This window comes from Haemorhous mexicanus, chromosome 5, assembly GCF_027477595.1.
Source record: "Haemorhous mexicanus isolate bHaeMex1 chromosome 5, bHaeMex1.pri, whole genome shotgun sequence".
In the NCBI taxonomy this organism is placed as follows: Eukaryota; Metazoa; Chordata; class Aves; order Passeriformes; family Fringillidae; genus Haemorhous; species Haemorhous mexicanus.
Window position 1 is genome coordinate 49,982,743 of NC_082345.1, and position 18,716 is coordinate 50,001,458.

General features: G+C 36.1%; 1 protein-coding gene across 1 annotated transcript in view; it reads right to left on the minus strand.

The window, feature by feature from the left end:
* Positions 1-1,425: 1,425 nt before the first annotated feature.
* Positions 1,426-18,716, minus strand: part of BMT2 (base methyltransferase of 25S rRNA 2 homolog) — a 30,708-nt gene continuing 13,417 nt past the window's right edge. Inside the window, exons 3-5 of the mRNA XM_059847119.1 lie at positions 11,447-11,620; positions 7,928-8,042; positions 1,426-4,652 (exon numbers count right to left, since the gene is read on the minus strand). Coding sequence (XP_059703102.1) covers positions 4,023-4,652; positions 7,928-8,042; positions 11,447-11,620 — 919 coding nt within the window. The 3' untranslated portion in view covers positions 1,426-4,022. The remainder of the gene's footprint in view (positions 4,653-7,927; positions 8,043-11,446; positions 11,621-18,716) is intronic.

An 18,716-nucleotide genomic window follows, 5' to 3' on the forward strand; every position in this document is an offset into this window, starting at 1 on the left:
TTGGATCATAGTAACCCCACGCCCTGGCCGAGAGAGGCAAAACAAGAGGAGTTTGGATGACAGTGCTGCTCAGGCACTCTTTGAACTGCAGGTGGGCTGGACTGCTGCAGAGAAAGCCTCTGTTCCTGTAATCCTCCATCACAACCTTCTGCCCTCGGTCAAGAAGCACCAGAGTAGCCTAAACATCTAAGCTTGCCCGTCCGTCATTCCTGACTTAATTATTCAGATTCACAAGAACCTCAGACACCCCCCCAAATTATAACACCTCTTGAAATACTAGATAAAACTGGCCCAAAGGCCTAAAAGTTACACGGGTTAAAAACAACAACAAACAAAACCAATGAACCCCCAAAGAAACAAACAAAAGCTCAACAAAACAAAAAAAAATTCCACAAGCTAAGAGGTTTTCCTTTAATAGGTAAATCTTTCTAGATCTGAAATCTCAGTTGCCTAGTGAGGGTCACATGCTTCAGACGCTTTACCAGCATTATGGACAACACTTAACTGGTACTGTATTGATCCAACCATGACCTTGTTATACTCCTCCAGCAACTATGGAAACTTCTTGAATGTTTTACTTGGAGGGTAAAATAACCCCACAAAGTTTCTGTGCAAGTTTGGAAAATGAACCCTTTCTAAAAAGACAACTTGTTCATCTACAGGTTGAAAACAATTGAGGGAAACAGAAAGAGGAAGAAAAATGAGCAGAAAACCTGCTGCTGACGCATGGAGATATGATGAAAAAGCCTTAGAATGATCACACTTGTAAAGCCAGTCAAGCAGTCTTCCTGAAACAGAGTGAGGCAGAAAGGATGTGCAGGAAACAACACTGAGCACAGCTGTGAAATGGTATTTAGTCATCTTCCCTCTCACTTATGAGATCAGAATGTACCAGGTAGGCTTAGCAGTGCTAGGGACACACTTCAGTTCTGCTGAAATGCAGTTTTCCTAGAACTTTGTACTGAGGAGGAGCCTTGAATTTTCATTCTTTGGATTTCTTTTCCTACTGCCATCCTTTTCCCAACACCTCTAGTACTCAGAATTACAATGTAGAAAAACACCATAATGATATTAAAGGGGCAACATACAATGGGAGCTGTAAAGGTATTTCAGTGAGATAGAAAAGAAATTAGGAACGTGGACAGATACATCACATCTCAGTGGGCAGGCAAAGCAACATGGTAACAGAATCAACGAGAAACTTAAAAAACCCTTCCAAAAAGCAAAGACCACAACTGAGGTGTAGAAGCTGAAACTGAAGTAGCAAATTTAACATCCTTATGGGTTATAAATTAAACCCAAGACAACTATCTCCTTGAAAATAAAGAAAATGATTTTGCATTGATTTCACTGGATTTCAGCATAAACAGATAGTACAGAAAGAAAAAAAGACAATAGCTCCATTCCAAAGAATTTTAAAAAATGTTTTTTGTTTTTCAGATTTTTTTTAATAAATGTGCTTTGTTCACAAAAGTAGTGACATAAAAGACAACAGAGATGCCAACACGTTTTCTTCCTTTTCTTCTCCAGCACCTTGCACAGTCATAATTTTCAAATATGTCAAAACCTAGAAATAATATTCTTGCACCAAAGCCAAATATACAACAGCTTCTGACATCACCACTTTATTATTAAGGGAGATGTAAGTATTTATGTAAATCACACTTTCCTCCTTCACCACAATCTACAGTCCCTTGTGAAAAAAACAATACAAACCAAACCAAAAAAGAAAAAACCCCACAAAACCAAATAACCAATAAACCCACTTTGGGCATTCAGAATGATCAGCAAGAAAACCAAGCTGTTATGAATCTCAGGTCCCTAAACCACAGTGTTGTCCCCAACCTCGCAAAAAGGATTAAACTTTAAATCTTAGTATTTAAGCTATTTTGGGGGACAAATCTTGATCTGAATTGCATTTCTTTGTGTATGATTTATAGTATTCAATGCCAACACATGTTTGATGTTGTACTAGTTTCTAAATCGAGTATCAGTTAAAATATTATGCATACTTTGAAGAATGCACTTATTAACCTCCCATAAACAGCTGAATTTCCAGTAGCAATATTTTAACATGAACACTGCTGGAACCAGTGGTTAATTGGGAAAAAAGCTTTTCAATGACAAACATTTTAATGAAAACACTGACTAAAAGCCAATTTTGAAGCCATTGTGACTTTCACTAGAGAAGTATTCTCTGTAACAAAAATTAGCAAGTGAACCATGACTCTTGTATGCCTAACCTTAATTCTTTTTTTCTTTTTACACACCACAATATAATTGTTTGGTTTGTATAACTATCATTCAGATTGAATAAAAAATTTGAATTAAGAATTTGGGAATGCTTTAAAGTTAAGAAGAGACACAAAAAGCTTATGTTAAAGAATACAGCACCACAGTCCAGATCACATCTGAGTGTAAGCTGGACCAATGCAATTACTCTATGTAGGAAATACTATAAAAGAAAAACAGGTAGGACAAACTGTGACACATTCAGTGCAAAACTTCAATGGAAAGAGTAAGTTTCATTTCTGTAGCAAGCACTGTAAAATCCACACTACAACTTCAATTTATCTAGCAACTTTCATATTATAAATACAATGTGGCAATTTAATGTAAGATATTTCATCACAATAGCATGTGAAACTGTATTAGTATTTTTTTACCAATTTTCAGAAGTTTGAAATAAATCCTAATCTGGCACCTAGATCCAATAATTTACTACTAGGCACTTACATATAGATTTAAGAGCCTAATATCCAAATCTGAAAATTCTGGCCATTATTTATAAATGGAGGAAAATCTAAGGTAAACTAATAATGAATCCTCTTTTTTTAACCACTGAACAGAATTGTTTTTTCCTGCAAAAACTCAGATTCATTACACAAATTAAAAACAGATGTAAAAATAGATGCTTAATCTCTTTACAGTGCAGACCAATTTTCAGTCAGCTATGGAGTTTTTATTTAACTGAAGTCAGTTGGGTCCTAATAAGTAAACAAAAAGCATGTGTTAAATTCACATGTGTGGTCTGAATTACACAGCTTTATGCAAATATGTGTATCCTTGAAAAACCTGTACAGTTATGTTCCTTCTTACAAAATCAGTTTGTAGTCACTGGCTAAATTAGGTGTACAAATAAGGAGGAGTCATGAAAAAGTTGTTTCTTTTTAAAATGCATAAATAATTTACTTTAAAACATGACCAAACCCACTCTGTCCCCCAAAAAACACAGTTGGAAAAGAATACAGAACAGCAAAGTTGGGAAAATACATTAGTGCTTGTATACTCATAAAACTGCAAAACATTCCAGCTTTGAGGTGAAACATAATTGTCTAGACGTACCATACTCCTCTAGGGGAAAAACCTCTTCAGAAATTGCTATTTATGCAATGAAATTACACAGTATGTAGAACTATGGATGAATATATTCCAGTGTTTTGGTGTCTCGTCACAAGGGCTGCAATAAACATAAAATCAAATGTGCAAGCATTATTGTTTCTCCAGCCCAGGCTTAACCAGAGTGAAACAAATTTTGGAAGAAAAAAAGTTTTGTTCCATAATTAAGAAAGGACATTTGTAACCAAGTGTCTAAACCTATCTGCACATTTAATTAAAGTGCAAATTATTTCTTCCTACATATACTTCTCAGAAGCCCACCAACTCCAGTGCCTTAAGCTCAACCACACTGAGTTAAAATACTGAAACAACATTTAACAAATTAAATAGAATTCACACTTCACAGCACTAAAGAAGGGTACCTTTCTGGAAAAAAAATAGTGATACAAATCTAAAGAAAGTAACAGCAATTTATGCTATGACATGAGTCATTTGCATAAAACTTGTATTTCTTCACTTTCATACAAGAATAAATTTTAAAATTCAAAAGTAGAAAAAAATAGCAAACTCTGTAAACCTTTGCATTTTCTTTATGCAAACCATTTTTCTGTGTTGAGCCCACGTTAGTATAGCAAAATTAGTTAAGCAAGAGGTTTGACTGAAAGGGCATTTCAATGACTACATTAACTTAGAAGCAATATAGGATCTTCTAGCTCATAGAAAGGAATAGAACTAGACTGGCTTTCTCCAGAGTCTGAGTCATAGGGAGCATCAGGGAGCTCCATAAAACCGTAAGCTAGCTGTTCATCTTCTGTGTCTGACCGCACATAGCAGGCAGTGCTGGAATACTCCTCATCCTCTATACTGTTGAAATCCTGTGGGATATACAACATCCCTGGGTAGTTCCTGCTAACCAAGTCACTTGTTGTTTGCAGGGAAGTTTTCCTAAATGCCATCAGGTGCATATGAGAAAACTTGGAATACTTGAAGCGTTTAAAACCCAAGGACTCTATGGCAATTTTCCAGCTTTTCATCATCATAGCCCGGCGATTCTGATGAGATGAATCAGGAGTTATTACCAGCAATAAGCCATTTAACACGAGAAGTTCATGGGCCTTCTTGCAGCATATCCATCGTTGATAGGGTGATGGAAAGTAAGAAAGAAGGAGCGAGAAAACAACAACATGGAACAGTTCTCCAGGTAGAGAATCAATGGGATTTTTCAGTTGCTTAAGAAAGGCATCTATAGCATCTTGTGCCAGTTGAAGAGGTTGCTGAATTTGAAGATTTAGGAAGTCACATTTGTATACGCTCTGGTGGAGTAACAAAACAGAAAACCAAACATCAAGGTTAGTTTAAAGAGCAAATACAACCAAAATCCACAGAAAAATAAATTATTCCCTTAAAATTGATCAGAGTGACATGCTAACTTTACTTAAGAGTAAACTTTACTAACTTTACTTCAAGAGTTAAAAAGTTAATGGTCACATATACAGTTGAAAAAAAGCAATTAAGGCTGCAAGTATTTCTGAGTAGAGGAGAAACACAAATTAGTAATGCAGATATAATGTTAAAGACAATTTTAGGATTAAGGTATATTTCAAGTGTAACTGTAATCAGCTTTAGGACAAAAATGTTGCTAAACTGGAATCTGCTACTGAACTTTTTATATAAGTCTTTTAATGTTTAAGTCCTCACGGACACTAAAACAGCAGTTATCAGTGCATGCACTGACATTTAAGAACACAAACCTAATTATGTGGATAATTTGCACAGATATTTCACACAATATTCTGAGTAGGAAGGGACACTCAAGTATTGATATATATATTCTCATTTTTCACTCCAGGACCCTTCCACCTCTTTTTTTTTTTTTTTTTTTTTTGGTCTCAGACTATATTTACTCCAAGACAGCATCTGCTGCCAACCCCAGTCTCAGTTTTCATACTCCTAGCTTCTAATAATGCAAGTTTCCCCTCAGTGTACTCTACCCCAGGACTCCAGGAAGTGAGTGCATGCTGCTTAACTAAAGAAAATATTCATCTTTTCTGGGTAAGCAGTTTCCCTCTCTCTCAAAACCAAAAACCTATCAATGGAAATAGATTTCCATATTCAAAAGTTTGCATTCTCTGTATGTGAAACAGAGATTCTAAAAATGTTGAAGACATTTATCCTTTAGTTACATAACTAACATTTCTGTTCCTTTCCTTGTATTTCCACAATTACATCCTTCTTAATCCTCCATATTAACTGAATTATTACTCAACTACTTGGTCTATATCCAAAGCATTTCTGTATTAAGGTGGATGATATTTTTTTATTAAGGAAAGAACTGTTTAACCCTCTGATCAACATTATTTAAGAAACTGGCTTTGTAAGAAGCCTCTGTGCTTCAATTTGTTTTAAAAGGTATTTTAGGGTCTTACCTAAGAAATCTGCTAAATCAGAAGTTTTTACCAGCTTATTTTCTTTTCAGCTTTTACCACAACCTCTCAAAATAATTTTTTCAAGTCAGGAGATAACATTAATTACCATAATAACCCTCTGGTTGTTATTCCGAAAATCTTAAATCAGTCCAGGCAACTTCTGGCCTTAAAAGATAAATTTATTCAGAAGGTTATGGTGCTGATGCAGCTCAAAGAAGAGTCATCTTCAGTAGATCAGGGCTCATTAATTCTGTTTTGGAGGTAGGACAAAGCTTATTCCAGCAGACGCATTTGACTGCTCAAACTGTACTCCCTGTCCCTCCAAGAACACTTGTTAGCCAGGCTTCAAGGTGCCCCAAAGAAGAAAAAGCATCCAAGACAATCAGAGATGTTGGTGAGCTTGAGACAGGCCCCAGAGTGAGCAGGTGTGTCACCACTTGTACATTAGCACTCTGGGAGCGCCTACCATGAAGCTATGGTATTAACCATGTCAGATGACCAGAAATCAATTATCTTATTGTTCCCTTCTACTGGGAGAGAATCTAAAGAACTGGTTAGTACACAGAAATTGTATATATTCCTCCATTAAATCAACAGAAGTTACTTTTTCAGTACTTTCCCAATAAAGGTTTTGGTCACTGTACATTTAAATTGATTTTCATGAGAAGAAATACAGCTTTCTTAGAAAAGCAGAAAAACAGATTAGCAGACAGAAAAATATTACCTAGGCATACTCAAAAATTAATGTTTACGTTCAACTCATATAATGTTAGGTGCCTAGGCTGCCATTATAGTCACTGGAGAGTTAGTCAATACACAACCCAATTCATGTCACCATCGAAGACCAGCAGATATTTAGGTTTAACTATTTTTAATAGATCTTCACGGACTGTAATAAGAACTTAGAACCTGAGATGTAGACACTGAGGATATATGTATCATAGCTAGAAATTCACTTGCCATGTATTACCATTTTAAATGCCACAGGCTGTAATTTCAGTGACCTGTGTCGTTTTTACCTCCTGTGTCATGCCCAACAGCCCTACACAGTCCTACAGCCTCTGAAGTCATAGAAAGTAATCACGATGCTCATGTTTCAAATTAGGCAAGACAAAATCTACTCAAAGTTTGTGTTTTAGACAGAACTAACATTGAATTGCTTTTGAAAGCAAGTTATCAGGCCCAAATTTTTAAAGAATATCTTTCAGTATCTCTCATTATATATGCAAAAATATAAATAAGGTAGACATGGTAACAACAACAAACTACCACACATTTAGCATGTAAATCACACTGCCACAAATAAGAGAATATTACTTTCCAGTTAACTGTATTATTTCACCTGTTCTTTTTGCCTCTCCACTTCTAAAGAGGGTTACCTTAGGCCACAGATTTTAATAGAGCCTGATTTTTAACTGTAAGTAGTCAAGGTATGTATAGTCAAATGCTTTTCTGTTTTTTCTCAGAAATGTATTTCTGTGTCTTTTTTAAACATTTTTATTCCACTTTATCCTTTTGTGTGGTTGATACATGCAATTAGTGCTGACAGAAGTTGGGTCAAAAGCAAAGGACAGTAAGAAGATATGATTACAGCAAAATTAAGGTATTTGAGAACCTTACTGCCTAGAGAAAATGAAGCAATTTACCCCAAATATGCTGATAAATTTGCCCTCTGGATTTTGGAAGCTCAAAAATATTTTTACCAATAAATAGAAATGTTCCCTTATAGTGTACTTCTGATTACTAAATCTCCTCAGAAAAACTCACCAAATACAGTCACTGATCGTTTCCTTCTGTCAGTGAATGCAGCTTATGAGAGGCTCTTGCCTAAGCAGAAGCCTACTTAATCATTATTTATACCTTTTAGGATGCAAGGACTCGCCTAAAATACTGTTAAAAGACGGCTACTAAAATGTTCAAGATTTTCAAGATCAATAATGCCATTATAAAGGCATGGCTCTGGGGAAAAAAATTGCATTTTTAAAAGAAAACACAACTAGGACTTCAGATCCTGTCCATGGAAAAGTACGTAGTGTTTAGTTCCTACTAAAACAGCTATTTTAAAAGCATGTAAGTATTAAACATGTTCTTTTAAAGTTATTTTGAGGCATTCCACAAATCTGAGGATCAAGTTTATATTAAATACAGCAAACATTACCTACCTCAACAGCTGGAACAATATCTATGCCAACTGTCAGAAATTCTTCAAACTTCAGAAATGGATTAAAGCAGCTACCAACATCAAGTAATCTGATCTTTCCCAAGGAGTGAAGGAACCTAAGAAGTAGCAAGAATTAAGTTTTATCAAATGAAACTTTTAAAGCTGTATTCTGAGTCACAATTTCAGGTAACATGCAGAAGATTCTCACAAAACACCACAGTAGTGACTAACAGAGGTAAATGCCTTACTTCAATTGTTGAGTTACCTAAAGAACCAAGCTCCATCAATAAAAGCAGATGGTCCTCAAGCAGAAGTTTTGTTCAGAGCAGCTGTAATACTATAAACTTGTACACTTGTAGTAAGTAAATAAAATGGCAAACTGTGTGTGCATCTACTAGACAGGCTTTCTCATATTGTTTTGTGTTACTCACTTAACTTTTTGTAGTATTTACTGATTTTGAAGTCACACTAGACGCCAGAGTTAAAATTTCATGAGCTAGCTGAAATGGGAAACAGAGAACAACTACATAAATTGCATCATTTACATGGCTGCAATCTAAAAAAATTCCATGATTTGTAACGTCTTAGAATATTCAAAATGGATTAAGAGAGGCAAACAAAGTCACAGCTGTCACAGGGACTTTACGGAGAGGAGAATGCTAATAACATTCCATAAAGAAAATATTTTTTGCTTCATGTTTCTGTAGCCAAAACCAATTGGCATCTCCAAAATATAACTTATCATGTTTCTGAGAAAGGCTCAGCCCTGGAAAGACAGATAATTGCAAAAAACTTTCAGAAACAGAGGTGCAGAGCCAATGGAATAAAACCAAGCCGTGGCTGTACTCACAGCAAAAACGAAACAGAAAGAAAAGCAAAGCCTCAAAACAGCAGTAAGAGATCTGGGCTCTCTGGGCTCCTTCTAGACTCCCAGAAACCTACCAGAGAGAGGATGTTGGAAAAGCAAGAGAAAATGTCTTGTTGCATTTGGCAAAACAATGGTAAATTTGAACATTTTGCTTCTACATAGAACAGAAGATATCCAGGGCACACTTCTCTCAAAATACCACTATGACCAAGGCAAACAGTGCAACAATTTTTTTAAAGTTAAAGCTGCAAACATTACCAAGCTACCTTATAAGTCAATCAGTACTGAGTGAGTTTTCAGAATGAAGATGAAAGCAACAATTTTTCCTGACTTGGAACAGGAATTTGGATACTGTGTAGGCAGATCCTAGTAGCCATAAATCAGAAACATAGATGGAAGTCAAATCAGAGATCTTTTCCCATATAAGGATAGTGGTTTCTCAGATCAGTTTATCTCCTTGTCTAGCAAATGGAGACACTAACGGCAGATCCTTCCTCACTCAAACACAAAAATGTATGCCCGTATGAATGCTTACATTCTATATGAGAGTCTAATACGGTAACAACAAATCAATGGACACATGGGACCACATGAAGCATAACAAGAAGAAACGGGATAAAAAAGTGCAGAGAGGACTTCCCATAAAAAAGAGAGAGCCTCTAGATGTCTAAGCATGTTCCCTTTAAAGTGCTCAATGAAATACTTGTACAGATTAAAATTAAGCAGCAAATCCCAGAAGCCTCTAATTTCCAGGACATCCACTTCAGCTATGGTACACAGAAAAAAAATCACTATGATGTATTCTGTCTTCCTATTTACAAAAGCTACCTTATTAATATATATTTATATATTACTTGAGAGAGGATTATGTGTGGGATGAACAGAATTATTGTCTTCACACCTACCAGAGTAAAACAAAGAGTCACTGGCTTAGTCATACCGATAGACAAACCCACACTCTTGTAGTGTTACATGACCAGAATGGAGTGACAGTCTTTAAACACTGCGCGTAGGTTCCCCATAACCCTTGTACCATCTTTGAGACTTCACTACTAGAGCAGTGTAGACATGATAAAGCATTTCAGGAAAGATCTCTGCTGTGTGTAATACACAATCCATTTTCTTTCTGATAAACTCTGTAATTTCTTCTGTAAGGCATCAAGGAAAAAAAAAAAAGGAATTTTGATTTCTCTGGGCAGTAACTTAGACCAGTTATGCCTTTTTGTTCAAGGTCTAAATGGCTACTAAGAACTTACTATCGTTTGTAGCTTACTAAGGTAAATACTATAAAACTTGCCTTTGCCAGGTATATCTTATGAGGTGTGTGTATTTTTAAACTTTTGAGAATGAAAAAAAAAATCATCAGCACTCACTATACTAACAAATACTTAAAAAAATAATTTATAAAACTTCTCTATTAACTCCTTTCTGTACACATTAGAACAAAAGGGAAGGCTACAAACAACTGGTAGCAAGAAAGCAGGTGAAGTTAGCTCTGCAACAGACAGTATTAACTGCAGAAAGTATGAAGACAGAGATCAAAGAGAGACTAAAAAGATGCAAAGAGAGAACCAATGCTTTACCCTGACAATGCCTCCCAATGGTAGAAAGCTTTAAAGTAAATATGACCATCAAACCTATTGATTTAAACAAACATGAGAGACACAAAAGACACCAGCTCCTAAGGACAGACATACCTACTAAAAACATTAGTAACACATCATTCTTTCCCTAACTCATCCTACACCTAGCTTCAAGTAAGTGCTGATCACAGCAGACATGCTACAATAAAGGAAAAAAACCTCTTTACACAATAGAAAAAATACTATTGCAGGAAGTACTAAGAACTAATCTATAAAGAGTATGAAACAAGTCATAAGTATAACTTTATAGATTCTATGCTTATGCATTCATCATCTCAGTGCACTTGCAAAATATGATTTTTTTTCCATCACACATGGAATAGTCACAAACATGGCGCATTATTTAGGAAAAAATTGGAGGGTGGGACTTCAGAAATAATAAAGTTAGTCTTGAATGCCAAAAATAAAATTCTTGCTTGAGTGAAGGTCACAAACAAAATTAAAACTGTTGTTTGGAAAATACCTCAAGGATACTACAAGTTCTGCAGAGCCAGTCATTAGAAAGCTAGCACATTAAAAGTTAAGGGCTGTAATTCCAAATTGCTTTTGAAGTATGTAATTGGAATCAAGAGTTTCTCTGCAATTATTTATGAAGAGAAAGTTTTAAGTACTCTGATATTTACATTTGGCACTTAGTACTTACATAAGCAATTGACTTTTCAACAGTGCTGAACAGCCATTAGATTCTAACTTAATTAACATCTTCCTTATTTCACCTCAAGGTTTAATATAAATTGCATTGCACACCAATGACATACTAAAGTGAAATTGCTTTAGCACTACAATGAAGATGACTAAGTTGTCATTCTCGAGCAATTTTTTATGGCATTCACCAAAATATACTACAACATAAACAGCTCTTGAAATGTGTATATTCACATGAAAATTGCCTTTCTTAACGATTAAAAATACATCAGACTGATCTAACATATTCTGGGGGAAAAAAACATCAGGGTAAGTTTTAACACTTAAAAAAGAGGAAAAAAAAGTCAAAACAAGTAAAACTTACTCTTCTGTCACAGCTTCATGATTTGTCAAGCCAAAGTTTGGCAAAGGATCTTCAATCTTGGGAGTCTGAGGAACATTTAAAGCTGGAGTGGTTTTAGAAGCAAGAAGTGCTCTTTTTTCATCTTTCTCAAGTGCTTTTCTTTTTCCACCATTCTGAAAATATTCTCGGCATACACTGAAAAGACAAAAAGAAAAATTCCCCAGGAAAACTGAATGTTCTTGTTAGTCACTACTAGAGCTACGATACATACCAGAGGGTTAAGTGATACAAGTGCTGTCAGCTTTTAAACCAATCTGGGGTTTATTTCAACTTTGGTAAATCAGCTTTAAAAAAGATGTGATACATCCAACAGCATGAGTGGTAGGTTGGTGGGTCCTGTCCCGCCCCCCCGCAATTATGCCATAAGTCACAGCTAAGTAAATACATTTAAATTTTTTTTACTGTCTAACTAATTTTTTTTCTGCTGTCTTACATTTGGAGTAAGACAGCAGAAGTCTCGTCAGAACATCACCAGAAGGTAAACTTCAGCTCAGTTCTCCACTATAGTGCAGAGTTATCAACTAGCTCCCTGTCAACACAAGGTTTTGAAATGTGTGTCTTGCTGGCACATAAACTAGGGGAAAAGAAACCTAATCCAGATTTATGCACAAACTTACATTTTCATTTTAATTGAGTTTGACTGGGCATTTTCTGTTTTAAGTAACAGACAGTAGCTGTATTACTGTCAAAAACTTATTTTAGCTTTCAATTTTCCCCCATACTTACTTGTTTTTCTCATACGTACTAGAACAAAATACTTAATCATACTTGAACAGAAATATAAGTCAGTTTAAAGAAATTAATGTCACAAAAGAAGTTAAATAGCACTTGTGTTCTTCAATCAGTAGTCAGCATTAGTGTATGAGAAGCAAGCATTGTGTTTGAGAATAACTGAATTTCATCCACAAAATATAACTAGAACTGGAAAAAAATTGTTGCTGTGAAATTAAAATGCCAGATTTACTCTGCACAGTTCAGTTTAATTAAATTTACCATCCAAGTATTTGCAGAGAAATTTCAAGAGAAATAATACTTGTCTGAATAATGTTTTCTGAACAACTCATTTTTATGATGCTTTCTTGAAATTCACTCCATTTTCTTCTAACAAAACTGCAGAGGTTTGAAGGAACATTCCACAAAAAATAAATTCAAGTGTAGCTTAATAATATCTTATACAAAGCAGGAACAAGATAATGACACTTCACATCACAGATTTAAGGATGGACACACTGGTATAATGGTGGATTTAAATCACAAATTTAGTGACAAAGACTTGGAATACACAGGGCTAATCTAAGGTTTGGTGATATTTTACACATCAAATATACCCAGTCTCTTCATCACATAAGATGTGATGGACAACAAAAAGATGTGATGGATGTGAAGGACAACAAAAAAAATGTCATTGAACTGGCACTGAGTTTCTTAGATGGAAACATACACAAACAGGTACAGATAGAAGTAACTTTACCCCAAGATAGGTAGGAAAGAAGCTCCTTGAGTCAGAAATATGCGTAATCACAGAATGGGTCAGGTCAGAAGGGACCCCAGAGGGTCATCTGATCCAAGCTCCCTGCTCAAGTAGCGTCATCCCAGAGCACAAGGCACAGGATTGCACCCAGAGAATTCTGGAATATTTTCAGTGAGGAAGACTCCACTTCTCTGGACAATCTGTTCCAGTGCTCAGACACCTGCACAGTAAAGAACTTCTTCATCTGTTTCATTTAGAACTTCCTGTGTATCAGTTTCTGCCTGTTGCCTTTTGTCTCACTGGCTGGCATGACCAAGCAGAGCCTGGATCCATCCTCCTGACATCCTCCCTTCAGATACTGATAGACATTGATGAGGTCCCCTCTCAGTTGTCTCTTCTTGAGATTGAACGGGCCAAAATCCCTCAGCCTTTCCTCATAAGACAGATGCTCCAGTCTAGGCTGCAATACCACCAGACATACCAGACTGCAAAATTATAGCAACTCCACCCATTAGAGACTGCATGTATGGAAAGATAACAATCCTAAAACTAAGTATAACAAGCCAGTCACTTAATTTAGGAAGAAAAAGATTTTAAGAAGATCAACAAACAATGAGAACCCCAGAAAAAAACACTTGCATTATTGCTGGTATACTAATTAAAGTGTATTTTACACGTTGTATTATTTATTTATAGGCATATGATCAATTTAGAACTATTTAGTTCTGTGTATCAATTAGTCAAAGAAATGAAACTTGGAAAGAAAAATCTTTTTTGCCCATTTATCAGCTACTGCACCATTTTGTTAGCATCCTGAAGTCTCTATTTTCATTCTGAGTCTTTTTTTTCTCATTATGTATTTTAAAACATCCAGAATCAAGAGCAGTTTAAGTAGTGCTGCACTGACATGTAAGACATGAGAGAATTCTCTGCCTTGGAAGAATGTTTTCTTTTTCTTCTCAACTATTCATGTTATCAACCTTTTAATTCCCTAGAAGCTGGTATGCTACCCAGCTTAACACTTAACGAGCACAGGAGAACCAGCTACTTGTAAAGTGGGAATTCCTCTTGTCACTGAGAAGCCACTTCTTCCTCATTCTTGGTACTGATGCAAATGAATGTTTCTTCCATCTTTCTACCCCTAACCATGTCAACTGAGTTCTCATAATTCTATATTCTTCATACCAGACCTTCTTCATTTGCACATAAGACACTACCAAGTCAACCACCAAGGGAAGTATCTCCGACTTCTTCATTTTCCCTGGTGGACAACTGGCCAATGCCACAGGAAGGCCCAAGAATGGACACAGTTCTTCACATTCAGATCCCAGGCAGCTCTGCATACTGGTGCAGTACCACAGGGTACCAAAAAACCCCAGTCAAACCCACCCAGTCCAAACAAAAAAACCTCAGATTACCCTGCACTTCATAGCCACTGAGGGTTATCTTCACTTTACGCTCTTCTGGCATGATTATTACACGATGCCCTTTTGGCTCCCGAGCTCTCAGAGGAGTTGCCTATGTACTCCCCCTGCAGAAGTGACCTTCACACTTCCTGTGGGGTAACAGCAAGCACATGAGCACTCACTGCACTGGTAGCTGGCAAAAATAATGCACTCTGTAGTTTACCCCAAGGTAACATGCTGATGTAGCCAGATGTTTAACTTCAAAGCCATTAAAGCCATCATTGATCACCCTGGTTTTGAGTCTGCATTTAACTTAAGACTCTACATTTAACAACTGTCTCAAGTAAGAAAAAGAGCATCTCAATTATCTACAAAGCAAAAATTAAGGGATCTATTTTATAATTCTAAAAACTGACATGGCTTCATTTTTAACTGACAAGCATTCTGTCTCTGATGATACAATATTAGCTATACAATTAACATACCTGCTTGTGAAGAATTGTGCAATGTAAATGCTATCTGAGCTGATACTTGCTACAGTTCACAGAAACTGGGAAAAAAACATTTCAGGTCTAAACTGTTTCAGTTTCCTAGATGAGAGACAGGTTAGGTTTCTGGATGAAGTGTGAAGTTAATGTCTTTGCTTTAAAAAAGAAATAAAAAAATCTTTGTATTTCCTCAGTGAAACTTATTTTCCATATTCCAAATCTTAGATGATAAATAACCTATTCCAGTTGACTCCCCTGCTCTGTCTGCCAAATCTGGCACTTGTCTTTGTTAAAATTCATATGTTGGTGATTGCCCAGCCCTCTAATTTCTTGAGGTTTCTCTGGAGAGCTTATCCCTTCAAGGGAGTTAACAGCTTCTCACAATTTAGTATCATCAGCAAACAATGTGTTTAACAGCAAAAAGTTAAGACTGGCATATCAATGTGGACACTGAACATTGTCCTTCCCCATTTCAAATGGTTCCCCTCCTGCTGTTTCTGCCACCTTCCTCAGTTCCAGTCTCCTTGCAGTCAATTGCTTGACTAATTGCAATCATCAAAAAAACCTGCAAAACAGTGTGGAAGGGACTTGCAAACACTCGTTCATTTAATCTTCCAATTAAACAGGATCAGCTTTCCAGTTCTAGCAGAGATCTGTTATTCTCAAATATCCTCTAACAGATTACTTAGCCTTCTCATTTTTTTACTAGACAGCTCAAGTTTCTAGAAAAGAACACCAAGGCTTTTGTGGAAAAAATAGAAGGTTTTTGATAATTTCTTTATCTTTTTTGGAGTTGAGCTGCTGTTTGTTATCTTCTAAATGCAGCTGCTGTTTGTTATCTTCTTGGCCAAGAAAAATGCTAAATTGAGTCAGAGTAGTACTTTACATTTCTTGTGGACAATCTCATTAACACACTTAAGTATGATATTTGCCTCTACTGCAAAAGCATCCCATGACCACTTCATATTCAGTTTATGGCCTACTTCAGAATCCAAATAGTTTTTTGAAAGACTGACACAATCAATTATTCCCTGGCATTTATTTGTAGAGCAGATATTTAATATAGTAGATAATGTCTAGAATAGTTTATAACTGCAGTAATTTTAATTCTGCTCTCAGAGTGACTGTTCCTCTCTCTCTGGTCTCATTTCCAAATTTAATAAATACACTTTACTCTAGCAGACTGCTAATAAAAGAACTAATTAGTTATGGATACAGAGACAAACTCTGACAGAATTCTTCTCAGTAAATCACATTTTTAAGATAAGCTTCTCACATCTATTCTTTGCAAATGTTTCCAAACAGTTCTGTACTTGCCTGTCATTAATTTCATCAGAACTGTATTTCTTTACTCATTAAACAGTCAAAAGACTTTTTAAAAAAATGCAGGCCTAGATAGTGTTTTGTCATGATAATTAGAAGAGAAGATTTTATTTTTTGCTCTTTAAAAAAACAGTCAAGTCAACACAAGTCTTAACACTGAGGCAAAAGCAACAGAAAGAAGCAAACCTGCTGGTCTGGCTTATTCTAACTAGAACCAGAATAGGCTGGCATTCATTGTGTGTACAAAGGTTCACCAGCCTATCTATGCCAGCAAAAATTAAAGAGTTACAACAATTATTCTGGGTAAATGCTATCTTAACCTGTTTTAAGTTTTGAGTTGTAGTATAAATGAAAGAGAAGTATTAATTTGCAAATACCACTTGTGACTCGCTTTCAATTTTCTAAATGTATATATAAAGGAAGGAAGGAAGAAACAGTTGAGTGTTGTCCAGGCTTTTTACACTACCACTCAGGGGATTATAAACCTGGATCTGAAAGTGGATAAAGTTTTAATCCCTCTTCCCCCATCCCTCACCCCACTTAACAGTTCTGTAATGTGTTCCTGAAACAATAAACAAAATTGGCTCTACATAACTCAGCATATGGCCACCAGCACAGTCTATCAGGTACTACTTTCCATTTTTTACAGTTTCTGGAGTCTGCATACATGTTCTTTAAATCAACACTAATGAAGAAGTAAAACAGTAAGTTTTATGTCATCTGGTTTAAGAGTTAATATCAAATTTTTTCCAGTGTTTTCAACAAAAAGGCTTTTGAAAGAAAAACTAAATTGTTATTCTTGATCCTGAGAAGTATGCATAGCTTCTCAAGTGGTTATTCTATGCTATCTGATTTACTTTATCAGCTCCTAGGAGAATACAAGGAAAATGAAGGAAAGAACAAAAACCACAAAGTCTTTTGTACTTTTCCCCCCCTTTTTACTAATGGAAAAAACACTTCTCAGTTTCAGATCGCTGAAAAGATCGTCCTTCAAATTAAAACAAAACTCAGTCTCTTCTTTCTTCAGGAGGCATACATTGGTGGTTCCAATCTATTTTCAGCACTCCACTCACAAATTAAAATTCATCTAATATGAAACAGCTACCTTCCTGCTGTCATGGTAACACAGTAATAAGCATTGAGCAAAAGCCTTCACCTAAGTCTTATGCCAAGTTCTCTTGCATGCAATTCTGCAGCCAGGCACAAGGCGGAGTAACAACAATGGGACCTGCCACCTGTCTGGCATACCTCTTGGCCCCAGGAGAAGGAACAAAAAATTGCAGAACACAAAGTCAATCTGATATGTTCTCGTATTTAGCAATCCAGGCCTCGCGATAATCAGAGAAGTTAAAAGTACTCTCTCTTTTCCTGCTAGTGTAAAAACTCCTGATCCCTTGACTTTGCAAACTGAAAAGATATGTGCTTTACCTGCAGCTTTACGCCAAGACAAAGCACTTTAGCGTCTCTTAGTGGGTGGATTCTCTTCCTAACATGAACTCAGGCTGCAAAACTCAAACTGGACATTTACTTCAATGTTTACTTAGTAAGTGATCTATAACAGAAACCAAGTGGGAGCCCCCAAACATTCTATATACAAGTCATCACTGTCCACAAGAAACATTATCCTGTCCTACAGGATAACAGGTAAACTTGCCACAAGCTATGGGCTTACTGCTTAGCTGAAATAAAAGTAAGAAAACACAACTCTATTTAAAATGTTTCACATATTAGTCGACAATCAAATTGTAAGGAAATACCAAGCAATGTTCCATATAATCTGCCCTGGGTCCAGTACAACTATTTGTTTCACAGATAACCCGAACTGTGGAATAGTCAGTTTCAGTTCCTCATAAGTGATCTGAGAGTGATGCCAAACCAGGGCAGGGTGGGAAGAAGATGCTGCAAGAAATTGCAGTATTAGAATTCGATATGATTCAAGGGGAGTGTAATGTAGTAAAGAGAAATATAAGTACCAGCATTTCCACAGAAGTAATGAATAGCACAAATACAAGTAAACTACTAGCAACTCAGGAAGCCTGTAACACAGAAATAGGCAGCAGGGGATCACAAAGGACCCAAAGTCAGTGCTGTGCCAATTACCAAAAAACAATTTAAGCACACGAACAAAAGAACAAACCAACAAAAAAAGCTAAACAAGACCTAAAACCAACAAAATATCAAACCTCCACCAAACAAAGTCAATAGCATAAATGAGAGTCTACCACAACCTAAATAAAATCTATTTGATTTATCCCTGACAAAGCCATTGAAACACTCAGTCCATTTTTGGGCTTAGTTCTTTACAACTGAGACACCTCTCATGTCATTGGGATATAGATACACAAAGCATGTCCAGAAAGGTGTCTATAAAGAAACACTTAACTATGACTTTTTTTTCTAAGCTAAAGAATAAAACATTGGTAGGCAAAGGAATGGTTTTCAAATACTAAATAGTCTATGACACGAAAAAAACCTCAGCTTATTATTACTTGCTCTATTTCCAGAAGGCACAGAAGAGCTCAAGCTGCCACCAAGATCAACTG